The following is a 12,767-nucleotide window of genomic DNA, read 5'->3' as shown; positions in this document are numbered from 1 at the left end:
CCATGACCAAGGTGGAACCTGAAAATCAATTGCCTTAAGTCCTTGTTTACAACCCACGCTCGTTATTTGCTTTAAATCCATCTTCATCCCCAAAAAGTTAATCTACATCCTCTTTTCTACTTTACACACTGAACCCACATATGTATTTCTTCACATGTATGCTTTACTTTCAAGATTCAACATATTAGGTAGAATATGCAGTGTATATCATCATATGATTGCATGACTTCAACTACATTTGATGTCTATCCATTTTTTCTGTTCATTTTGTGACTATACTTTTGTAGAGGTAAAAGCACACCCCCCCGTGTGTGTGTAATGAACACATTTATAATTATGAAAATTTTTCTAATAATATGTTCATGGACACATATGTTTATTCAGGTTATTTACAGTTGAGAATAAAGAAGCAATCAACATGGGACACAAAGATCTCTGTAAGGTGTGCAGTTCCCTGAGCATAACCCAGGATTGAAATAGTGGAGACAGTGCAGAGACAAGAACCCTGGTTCCAGTGGTGTGAGGTCATTACCCGTGTGAGTTGCTGACTTGGGAGGTTCCAGGGGTCACTGCAGCACCACAGTCTATGCTGTTGTGGTCTCAGAGGCTACTTTGGTCTGTGGCTCTAACCACAGCCTCTAGATAGTAGACTTCATTGCATCTGACATTAGTGCTTTGCTCCTGCAGGCTCTCAGGGGTCAAGGGGTAGCCAAGGATTTGACTCCATAGTGAGCATCCAGTCCCAACTGCACTGACATCTGAGGCTACTGGACTCAATTCCTGGTTGGAGGATGTCCTCCTATGGCTGTGAGGGTGGGAACCCTTTAACTATATCTACCCTGTACAACCTTGTTTCCACAGGAAAGGTGAAGCCTCATGCATTTATGCTGGAACTACATACTTCAGGCTGGAAAAAGAAATGGATAGTTATCTGTGTTTTGTCAGACAGCTTTTCACCAGGAGATAAACAATGGTAGTCTCGGTTGCAGTTAGGAAGCCTGTTAGCTGTTCTTAATCACACAAGTCATCAAGCCGACCAAGAGGAAGGAAGGTAAGAATGCGGACTCACTGATAAAAGGTACCAAGCCACGTGGCTAACGGAGATAAAAATTATAGGTTAACTCTTCTGATTACGGCGTTTTCTCTTTAGAAGTTCTACTTTTCCATGGGCTACAGGCTGCACTTTGCCTCACCTACTCCTTTGAAATGTAGTTCAAACTCCATATTGAATATTAAAAACCCTCTTGTGCTTTGCATTGGAATCCTATGCGTAGAGTTACATTTTGGGGGGATAATTAACTTGGGTATACAATTTATTTTTGTTTTATTTAGTTTTGTTTCTAATGTCATACCTCCTAGGGAGGGGTGCTTCGCGCAGATTTCTGGGAAATGTAGTCCCCGCGTTTGTGACGTCACAATTAGCCATCTAAGAAATCACATTTCCTGCTTTGATTTCCACCTGAGCGACTTCCCCAAAGTTGAAGGAGAGACCCGCCTGTCTTGTTTTGCTGTTGCCGGTCTGACACGGAGGTTGGTTCAGGGTGCAGCGCAGCCTGAGGCACTGTGCGGGGTGCGGGGTCCGTCTTGGAGGGATCGGACCTGGGTTGGGTGGGAGGGCAGGAGAAGCTGCCTTGGAGGTGCTGTGCTCAACTGACTGGGACGCCTGAGGTTGCAGGTCAGGGGGCTGAGGGCGACAGGGACTGTGCCCTGAGTGATGGTTTTCTTAGGACACCGCATGCAGCCCGAGTGCTCCTCGGGCTTCTGGGACAGGAGAACTGCGCGGAGTAGATGATAGTGCAAGGTCCTGGGTTGCAAGCTAAGGATGGTCAGCTGACTGCCTGCTCCTGAGGGGGAGCTGGGAGCTCACTGAGCAGCTTTGGTGGAGAAGCCTGTTTCATTTCTGACACATCCTATTATGGACACTGTGAGATTTCTCAGTTTCTTATTTTATTTATTTATTTGTTTGTTTGTTTGTTTGTTTGAGACTGTGTCTCTGTAGCTTTGGATCCTGTCTTGGAACTAGCTCTTGTAGACCAGGCTGGATTCAAACTCACTGAGATCCGCCTGCCTCTGCCTCCTGAGTCCTGGATTAAAAGCGTACTGGGATTAAACGCGTGCGCCACTATTGCCCAGCTGAGATTTCTTAGTATCTTTAGAACAGTCGTTGTTTCTGATCTGTCTTTTAGTTTGTAACTGGCCTTATGTATGGTCTCGAGGTTTATGAAAAGATTTTACTGTCCGATAAGCTTCTCTGCCTATGCAGTAATCCGAATCAGACCAAATTAAACGAAATTTAAAAAAGCCCAGGGTTAATGGAAATCAATGCTCCCAGATGGCTTTCCAGCCCCACAGAGATAGGACATGGGGAAGACTGGAAAACCATGTTTTGTTCTTTAGGGTGTTGTTTAAATAAACTGTGGGAGTGGTATTGAGCATCTCTGGGGAGAGGACATTGTTTGGGAGCCATTCTCTGAGGTGGAGTCTGGACTGAGGCAACTCCCAGAGGAGGGGGATTGGGATAAAACTTCAAACATTCCAGATTCTGGCTATATGGATGCTAGGGGCTGAGGTGAAGCTTCCACCCAAACATCTTTCGTATAGGTGCTCCGGCTCCAGTCTGTCTTCTTCCTTTGGGCATTGGTTGATGTAGGGGAGGAGAAAATCAGGAGTTGGTGGGCTCACACTCAGCTAGAGGTGTGGCTGGAGAGGCATTCGGTTCACTGCCATCCTGGAGACCTCAGACATCTGTCTGTTAAAGGAGATGGGAAGGCAGGTTGCTAGGAGAAAAAAATAGATTGTTATTATCAACCCTACAACTGGGGCCTGCCACGGGAAACTGCCAGGAGTGGAATGGAGAAGCACCCTGGCACAGGAGACGGGAGTGAGTGAGGGAGACAGTTTACCTTGTGTTCATTTGCTCTGACGGCTAAAGAACTAAGAAAGGAAAAATATCTGAGGGGCCTCAGGTCTCTGGCAGTAAATTCTGGAATGAAGCGGCAAGGTCTGCCAGGACCAGCTCTATAGAAAGCTGTGACTAGGGGTGAGAGAACACACACAGAGCCCACACACAGAGGACCCTCTGCAGGAAGAAGGAACTGGAGAAGCTGACTCCAGGCCTCACCTTGAGGTCTGGGTTCCCTTAAAGCCTTGACAGGTCCTCATCCCTAACGTAGGCGGACTACTGTGAAAACAGCAGGGTCTGTTTGGCCCACAGTGGTTGTGTCAACGTCTTGATGTGCCTTGAGCTTGTTGAGCTGGTCCAGAGCAGGGTCCCTAGGAACAGGTGAAAAGCTCTCGTGGCCTTGTGTTACACTGCCAGGCTTTTGTGTCAGGTCAGCAGGTGAGGAGAACTCCCAGACCTGTGTGTGTTCCTGGGATTTTAGTAACCAGACCTGTGACAGAAAAGAAACGTCAGTCTCCTCTGAGGCACATCCCTGTCATCTCTGCGTTTGTGAGGGGGAGGCAGGGCCCTCTGGTCCTCCCCTGCTTCACAGCAAATTCCAGGCCAGCCTATTTTACCCAAGTCTGTGACAGAGAGCATTTCAAGTTTAATAATGTGATAAATACTTTCCATGGTTTCTTTCCCATTTCTTACAGTGAACACCCAGCCCACACTGTTGATGTACAAACTATGTGTGCTTACCTTCTGCTGACTCAGCTCACATGTAATTTAAACTTTATATCAAACATGTTCTTGTTAAAGTGATGATTGCATACCTGTTAGCATTTACTCTGTGAGAAAGAATTCTCTTTGCTTCCTTTGAATAGTTCTGCCTATAGTCAACAAACGTTCATTCTTTTTTCCTTGTTAATCTGTGTTAGTTACTCTCATGATCCGATGGGACTTTCTTCTGATTTTCTCTGGTTTCTTACAGTTTGCTTCTTTCAATTTAATCTGAGACTCAGCTGCTGTGATTTCATTCCTGGGTCTTTGTCTGCAGCTGCAGCTGGGATGCCTTCCCTGTCCTTACAGCAGAGGTTCCTCTGTGAGCAGATGCTTCTTACAGTGAGCCAGAACAAAACCACTTCCTGCACCATCCTCCACAGGGGGCAGTGCCATATCTAACCCATAATGGAAACTGGTAGTGTTGAATTCCTGCTCTTCCAGTTTGAGTCCCATTCCCCTAGTTGACAGTTCTTTTTCTTTCCTCCCAGGCTTTTTTCACTGTATTTCAATGTCAGTGTGAGGGAAGGAGTTACTTGTGTTTACAGCTCATGCATGGACCGTCCTGGGTTAGACGTGTCATCTCTGGGAAACTCTGAATCGGAGGTGCTGGGTGATGACACTCAGTTCCTGCCGATCCATCTACCTAACGATGCCAGAGACCACAGAGAAATATTGCAAATGATCTGAGCAGGGGTCAAACACAAGACTAGAACCTTCATTATAGTAGGGATGCACAGTGTAGATATGCACAGTTATGTGCTGTGTGTAACTATTAATTAGAGAACAATGAACAATATATCTGAGGTAGATTGTTGGGGTACTTGAGAGAAGCTGCAATGAGGAGATAGAGGGGAAAATGACAAATTTCAGTTTAATAAATTTTCACAGAAAAATTACACTCTTGCCAATTGTGACAATATTGGTGAAACTGGTAGTTATTTCAGGAAGACAGAGGTAAATGACACATGATCTCATCAATATGTTAAACATATGAATTGAAACTCATAAGAGGGATTTGTTAAACACAAAACATTATAAGGCACAGAAGTTGGGAAATGTAATGTTTTTTTTTTTTCCATTTACCGGTGATGTCAGGAAGCAAATACTTGGACTTCCTTTTTGTGGATCATCATTTTAACTATGTAAAGAGGTTCCCGTTTGCTTGTGGAGTATTGGTTTCACTATGGAAAGACGTGCTGCATTTGTTTACCTTGCCTGCATAAGGCACCTGACTCATCTCATAGCTAAATGACCGATACCTAGGTGGGAGGAATAAGCGGGACTTCCATGCAGAGAGAGTAAGGAAGAGGAGGACTCATGGAGTCAGACACAGAGGAGGCAGGAAAGCAGGACACACAGAGTGAAATATTAATCAAGCCCCAAGGGAAAGTGTAGATGACTAGGAAGAGGTTGAATTAAGTTAGAAGACGTAGTGGGACAAGCATAAGGTAACAGCCAAGCTTCCATAGTTAAAAAGAAGTCTCTGTGTCATTACTTGGGAGCTGTTGACGGCCCAAATAGAAATGTTAACTGCCTTGCTGAAGACTGAGTGTCCTGGGGCAGCGTGATGGGAGGGAGAAGCCCCATGACAGTTTCCCAAATGCTGGATGTGCCTTATGTAGGGTGCATTCCGGAGTCTGGAAGGAAGTGTTTAGGGGTGAACATACCATACCTGAGAAACCAAAGCTTAACCATGAAATTATTAAAATAACATAAATTGTTGATATTTCTTGTATTGATAAAAAGGGAAAATGATGTGTGGCTATTTTCATAGATCATTCTTGTATGTTACTCAAAATATATGAAAAGCATAAAATCTAAAAGTAGAAAGATTTGAAATGTGAAAATACCATTAGAAATTATATTTTTCAGCTACAGCACACTTATGCACAAGTGTCCTATGTGCAAAACAAGCAGATAGAAAACCTTTTTGCATAGTTAAACTAATGGACCACAAAAAGGAAGTCCAAGTATTTGCTTCCTGATATCACAGGCAAATGGAAAAAAAAAACATTACATTTCCAACTTCTGTGCCTTATAATGCTTTGTGTTAGGAAATGCTTTAGGAATACCACAATCCTCTTCATCAGTAGCAGAGAAAAGGTAGAAAGGGAAAGTGACGTTAAGATCCAGAGATGTCTGCTCTATTTTAAATTCTCAAGCAGTGTTGTTAGTCCTGTACTTGCCTATTTTCTCATATGATCAGATACTTAAATGATATTTAGTCTGTGAGTTCTTCCCCTTGCCTGCTCCTTCTCATGTCCCGGGTCCCTGTCATCTGCATCATTACTGAACTCTGTAGAAATCCTGAGCCCACAGCACAGCCAGAGCTGCTACATCAGACTCTGTATTTTCATTCCACTTCACTGTCATGATTGTGCGCATGAACTGTTGAGAAATCCCTTCCCCCACAATGTGACTTTGTCCTGTGAGGAATGCATATGTGTGTGGTGTGTAGGAGCACATGACATTAAATGCATGTTCTGTGGCTGCATTCATTTTACATGTCTTTCTGAAATGGATCGTGTCTACCTGGGCTTACGGGCTCGTTTACCTTGTCTTCACTACCGATGTTCAGTATGAGATCATGTGGGCACTTCAGGCATGTCTGAGGATATTACTACCTGTGTAAGAACATTTCTAGCTCTCTTTCATCCTGGACAAATCCGTGGTGCCTGTCTAAGGGTTTCTATTGTGCTAAAGCCCCTGATGAGAGACAGCTTGGAGAAGAAAGGGTTATTTTAGACTCCAACTCCAGGTGACAGTCCATCACTGAGAGAATTCAGGGCAGGAACCTGAGGCATGAGGTGGAGAACAGGCCACAGAAGAACACTGCTGACACTCCCCGAGACTGCTTTCCCGGACCATGTAGAACTGCGTGCCCAGTGCAGGCACCACCAAAGTGGGCAGTGCTGTCTCATAGGAATCACTAGTTCAGAAAATGCCCTTAGACTTGGCTACAGGACAGTCTTGGTAGGAATTTTTTCAATTATTTCTCTCTTTTCAAATTGGCCCTAGCTAGTTACAGTTCTATCCAGCCCAATGCCCCTTGTCATTTAAATTATTTATGGTTTTAATTAAAGTGTGGTATCATTTGCTGATCTTTATTTCAGGAAATGCTGTCCTTCTGGGATGTGGCCATCGAGTTCTTTCCAGAAGAGAGGGAATGTCTGGACTCTGCTCAGTGGAATCTGTACAGGGATGTGATGCTGGAGAATTACAGCCACCTTGAATTCCTGCGTGAGCATCTCCTCTATAGTGACTTCTTATTTCACCATCAACATGTAGCTTCCTCACTTTGTGTGGTTTCTCATGGGAGCATTTCAACAGTGATATTCATATCCTTCGTTTTCAAAAAGATTAAGGATATCGCTATATTAAAAATCATTTCGGGGCTGGAGAGATTGCTCAGTTGTTAAGAGCAATGGCTGCTCTTCTAGAGGACCATTAAGTAGAAGGAAACTGGACTTTCCTTCCTGCCGCCCAGATACGAATAATCAGACAGAAACTATATTAATTACAACACTGTTTGGCCTGTTAGCCCAGGCAGGAAATCCCACATCACCGGCACTCATATGGCAGCTCACAGTTGTTTGTAAATCCAAGGTCTGACAACCTCCTGCTGTGTGATATTTTAATTGTGTTGTGTTCTAACAAATAAAGCTTGGTTGGAGTCAGAGGGTAGAACTAGCCACCAGCTGACCATAGAGATATGGAAGACTGTAGAGAGGGGAACAGGAAATGGAAAACTGGGCTGAGACAGGAGCTCTGCACTTTTGGATGGTGGAATGGAAGAGGTAGGTGCTTCTCTGATCTTTCAGTTTCTTAGCTGATATCTGACTTCTGATTTTTTTATTGATAAAAATTAATTAGATTATCAAATCAATCTCATAGAAACATACATCTGTAGAAAACACTAATGCATATGAAAAATTAATATAAATAATGAAAACAGGAAGATTCCTAACAGTATTTGCTTTCATCCGTGTTTAACCTTTCCGAGATGGGTATGTCTTTCCCACACTCTAGTGCAACTTTTAGAAATCCAGGCATGAGAGGTGGAGGTCACTTTTTACTTGAAGTATTTTACAATTCAGTTTTACTGTTTTTTCCCTTGAAATAAAACTCACACTCTGGATATTGTAGATTCCATCTTGTGTTGCAGTGATCCTGTCTGAAAACACTTAAGGAACTGATTGTCTGCAATCATTTGTTTCCTCATCTCTGTCCTTATAAGCTGTGTACAGGAAGGGACATTTCAATTCCGAGTAAAAGAATACATAAAAAACTTCTCTTTATTTACAAACAGGTCTTGGTGTCCCTAAGTCACACCTGGTGACATTTCTGGAGCAAAGACCAGAGCCTTCAGATGGGGAGAGACAAGCGGCAGCCACGGTGCACCCAGGTGTGTGGGACTGAGGGGATGGGGCAGAGCTGAGGTCCTGAGATCCAGCAGAAAGTGAAGCTTTCCCCTTTCCCCTGAAACATAATATTATGGGAATCATTCTTTAGGTCTCTCCTTGTCTTTGTTGTCAAAGCACATGTCTCAGTTTTATGACGATTTAAGTCTCTTAAACTTTGGATTTTCCCAATTACAAGCTATGCTTCTACTTACAGACCTCTAAGGAGTTTCTCTGTAGCCCTAACGGTTATGGAGCTGGCTTTGTAGACCAGGCTAGCACTGAACTCAAAAAGATCTTTCGGCCTCTGCTCCTGAGTGCTGGATTTAAAAGTGTGTCACCACTCCTGGCCCAATAACCACTTACTTTAAGTACATCTGATTTTAATATTATTCCATATTGAAGGAAAAATTGAACTTAAATTTGTTTCAGTTTCTTACTTTAGGATTACCTCTGATGGCAGGTACAGAGGACTGCATAATGGAAGGTAGAAATGTTTTTCTCCCTCTAATATTGTGTTTGAGGTCAGCCTGGTCTAGATAGTGAGTTACAGAGCAAGGTCTTCATAGAAAAACCTTGTCTTCTTTTTTTTTTTTTTTTTTTTTTCGAGACAGGGTTTCTCTGTGGTTTTTTGGAGCCTGTCCTGGAACTAGCTCTTGTAGAGCAGGCTGGTCTCGAACTCACAGAGATCCGCCTGCCTCTGCCTCCCAAGTGCTGGGATTAAAGGCGTGCGCCACCACCGCCCGGCCAAACCTTGTCTTCTAAAACCAAAACAAACAAAAAAGGAAAGAAGTAATTTTTTCATATCTTTATTGTCTTAACCAAATTTGCCCCATGCATAAGTGAATCTGAAGGGTTTTTTGTTTGCTTTTTGTTTGTTTTGTTTTGTTTTTACCATGTTTCAATATGTTTCAGGTATATATTTTCTGGTCTTTCAAATAAAATGTAAAATAATGTCCTGAATTTGAACTATGAATTTTGTCTTTATGTACACTGTCTACATGTGCAGCATATCTTTTGTACCCCCAAAGTAAAACTGTATTGTAAATGTAGTAAATGTTTGCATTAGACTATGTCTCAAATTTACAAAGTCAAAAATAACTTTCTCTTACCAGAACTCAGCTATTTTATAATTTGTGGTATCCTGCAATATAAAAATCTCTATGCATTTAATCAGTTTATTTCTCTTAGTAAAATGCCCTTGCAACTTACTTAGCTATTTAACTTTGAATTATATGCCATTATATCTATGTTCTATTTGGATGTTCCATTATTGGTGCTGGACAATTCTGTATTCTGTCAATTATGTTTTAAATAAACAGTGATTGGCCAGTAGCCAGGCAAGATAGACAGGACAACCAGACAGGAAGTAGAGGCGGGGCAATGAGAACAGGAGAATTACAGGGAAGGAGGAAGCCCATTCCTCCCCAGTCCTGCCCAGACATGGAAGAAGGAAGATGTGACCTCCCCTGCCATAAAAGATACTGAGCCATGTGACTAACATATACTAGAATAATGGGCTAATGTAAGTTAAAAGAGTTAATAAGAAGTCTGTGCTAACGAGCCAATCAGTTTATCATTAATATAGATTCTTTGTGTGATTATCTTTGGGGCCAAACGGCTGTAGTACTTGGTAGGAGGACAGAAACCCCAACAAGCAGGCCCACATGTTACACATTATTCTACTTAATAAAAGTATAGATTATTTCTTTTACAATATTTTATCATTTATATGTAGTGCCTCTAAGTTTGAAATGACTCATTTTTCATTGCTTTAATGTGTATTAATAAATATTTTCTTCTAAAAGATAAGCATTGTAAGTATGAAGAATATTTTCTAACCTTTATTAATATCTCAACTTTTGCTCTACAGGAACAATACCCGAAGATTTTAGTATTTTCTCCGAGACCATTGATTATAACTCACTACATATTCAATGCCAGAGAATTCATACAAGGGAGAAACCCTACAAGTGTGAAGAATGTGGTAAGGGCCTTAGTTCTTATAAAGCACTTTCTATACACCAGAGACTTCACACTGGTCAAAAACCCTACACGTGTAAAGAATGTTACAAGGCCTTCAATACTCGCTCATCTCTTTTTATACACCAGAAAAATCATACTGATGAAAAAACCTACAAGTGTGGAGAATGTGGCAGATCATTTTACTATCCTTCAATGTTGAAGCAACATCAAAGGATTCATTCTAGAGAGAAACCCTACAAATGCAAAGCATGCGGCAGTTGTTTCTTCTCGTTTTCATGCCTTAGACAACATCGAAGAAATCATACTAGAAAGAAATCATACAAGTGTAAGAGGTGTGGCAAATGTTTTTGCTTCATTTCATCCCTTTGGCAACATCAGACAATTCACTGTAAAGACAATCCCTACAAGTGTGAGGACTGTGGCAGAAGCTTTAAGTCTTCTTTATCCCTCAGACGACATCAAACAATCCATTCAGCACACAGTCCTTATACCTGCGTACACTGCGGCAAATGGTTCCCTGTTCTAGGGCTCTTCGGGATCATCAAACAATTCACACTGGAGAGAAACCCTACAAGTGTGACGAATGTCACAAAGCCTTTCATTACCACTCATCCCTTAAGACACACAGGAGAGTTCATATGGAAGAGAAACCCTACAAGTGTGAGGAGTGTGACAAAGCCTTCCATTATCACTCATCCCTTTGACGACACAAGAAAGTTCATAATGGAAAGAAATCCTATAAGTGTAAGAAGTGTGACAGATGTTTTAACTCATCTGTATCCCTTAGACAACATCAAAAAATCCATTCTGAAGACAATTGTCATACCTGTGTACACTGCAGCAAAAGGTTTTCAAAGTCTAGGGATCTTCGGGTTCACCAAAGAATTCATACTGGAGAGAAACCATACAATTGTGAAGAATGTCACAAAGCCTTTCCTTATCTCAATTCCCTTAGGAGACACAGGAAACTTCATACTGGAGAGAAACCCTATACATGTGAAGAATGTAACAAAACCTTTCATTGTAATTCATCCCTTAGAAATCATAAGAGAGTTCATACTGGAGAGAAACCCTACACGTGTGAAGAATGTCACAAATCCTTTCATCTTAACTCATCTCTTAGTAGACACAAGAGACTTCATACTGGAGAGAATCCCTACAAAGGTGAAGACTGTGACAAGTGCTTTTCCTCAACTTCATCCTTCTTATGACATAAAATACTCATTATGTGGAGAATCCCTAAAATTTTGGGGAATGTAGCAAAGACTTTATTAATCTTAATATCCTTGTTCAACACATGATATAGTTAATGCAGGAGAGAAATTCAACACATATCTTAAAAAAGTTTACTTCTTAAAGCACATCAAATGATTCATTCTGACTGCAAACTTCATGAGTGTGTCAAATGTGTTAAAATCTTTGCTAACAAATCAGAAATTATTCTCCTGGAATAGTTCATCACTTTGGGATGTCAACATCAACATGTAACTTACTAGGGCGCGAATACTAAGAATGTCCTCAGAGAACAGCAGAGACCTCTCTTTGCTGTAACTCCCCACAGTTTGTTCAGTCAATGTGTTTAAAACTTGCCTGCATTAATAAGTCTCCATCTTCTGTAACCATAAATGCTCCATGAATCCTTTACCGTGCCACAGCTTTGTCCATTGGTTGCCCAGAATCTGAGATCTGGACTGTGGCATAGTTACTGTTGTTTTTCTCAATGAAGTCATCCAAACTGCTCTAGTATCTCCCCCTTGGTGTGTAAGAAGCTCTGCTTCTCTGAGCTAGCAGATTTTCACCCAGCATTTGAATCTATATTGATAATCCTTATTGGTAAAATAAAAGGACAGAGACAGAGTTAAAACTGTATAAATACTCTTGCCATCTAAGACACCCACAGCGAGGCAGCAGCTGTGGCTGCAGAGGTGTAGCAGAATTTGAACAGATACCCTGAAAACAGCCAGTGATGGAGCTAGGGAGCAGGGCCATTAAATTTAAGGAGGTCCAGATGTTCCTAGGAGGCATCCTGCCCCTAAAACCTTGTCAGTTATTATTGGCCCTTTGTTAGGGTTTTCACGCCCCTAAGCTGACCAATGGTTTCAAAACCTACCTTACCCTAGCCCTCCTTACCCAATCCCAAGACAACAGGACATGAACTCCCCTGATTATGGCGTTTCCTCTTTACAAGTTCTCCGCTTCCCTGAGTTCCAGGCTGACTTTGGCTCACCCACTAATTAGCGTAGTCGAAACTCGATATTAAATATTAAAAACTCTCTTGTGCTTTCGGAATCCAGTGCTGTGGAGTTTCATTTTCGGGGATATTCAACTTGGATATAGCACTTATTTTCTTTAGGTTTAGTTGTTTTTAATTGCGTCCCTCCTAAAAAGCCATTTATACTTCGCGCAGATTTCTGGGAAATGTAGTGCTTGCGTCTGTGACGTCACAAGAAGCCGTCCAGGAAATCTCATTCCGGCTTAGGTCTCCACGTGTATCTCTTCCTGAAAGTTGGGTGAGAGTCCTGCCTGTTGTGTGTGCATTCCCGTTGAGTCTTTGACACGGAGGTTGGTCCAGGGTGGAGCGCAGCCTGAGGCACTGTGTGGGTTACGGGGTCCATCTTGGAGGGAGCGGACCTGGCCTGGGTGGGAGGGCAGGAGAAGCTGCCTTGGAGGTGCGGTGCTCAACTGACTGGGACGCCTGAGGTTGCAGGTCAGGG

General features: G+C 42.3%; 1 protein-coding gene across 1 annotated transcript; it reads left to right on the top strand.

Moving 5' to 3' along the window:
- Positions 1 to 6,271: 6,271 nt before the first annotated feature.
- Positions 6,272 to 12,024, top strand: LOC130887666 (zinc finger protein 58-like). The gene is made up of 4 exons (XM_057790209.1): positions 6,272 to 6,295; positions 6,781 to 6,907; positions 7,977 to 8,072; positions 9,941 to 12,024. The coding sequence occupies exons 1-4, from the start codon at positions 6,272 to 6,274 to the stop codon at positions 11,311 to 11,313; spliced, it is 1,620 nt and encodes a 539-aa protein (XP_057646192.1). The 3' UTR covers positions 11,314 to 12,024.
- Positions 12,025 to 12,767: the final 743 nt, after the last annotated feature.

The sequence above is a fragment of the Chionomys nivalis genome, chromosome 15 (genome assembly GCF_950005125.1).
Source record: "Chionomys nivalis chromosome 15, mChiNiv1.1, whole genome shotgun sequence".
NCBI classification, from domain to species: domain Eukaryota; kingdom Metazoa; phylum Chordata; class Mammalia; order Rodentia; family Cricetidae; genus Chionomys; species Chionomys nivalis.
Note: the sequence above shows the minus strand (reverse complement) of the source record. Positions and strands in the feature narration are given on the sequence as shown.

Excerpts from the sequence above, each read along its gene's own strand:
- LOC130887666 (XM_057790209.1), top strand. The coding sequence starts at position 6,272 with ATGTCTGAGGATATTACTACCTGT. Across the intron at positions 6,908-7,976 it reads CAGCCACCTTGAATTCCTGC|GTCTTGGTGTCCCTAAGTCA; the intron begins GTGAGCATCTCC and ends ATTTACAAACAG. Across the intron at positions 8,073-9,940 it reads GGCAGCCACGGTGCACCCAG|GAACAATACCCGAAGATTTT; the intron begins GTGTGTGGGACT and ends TTTGCTCTACAG.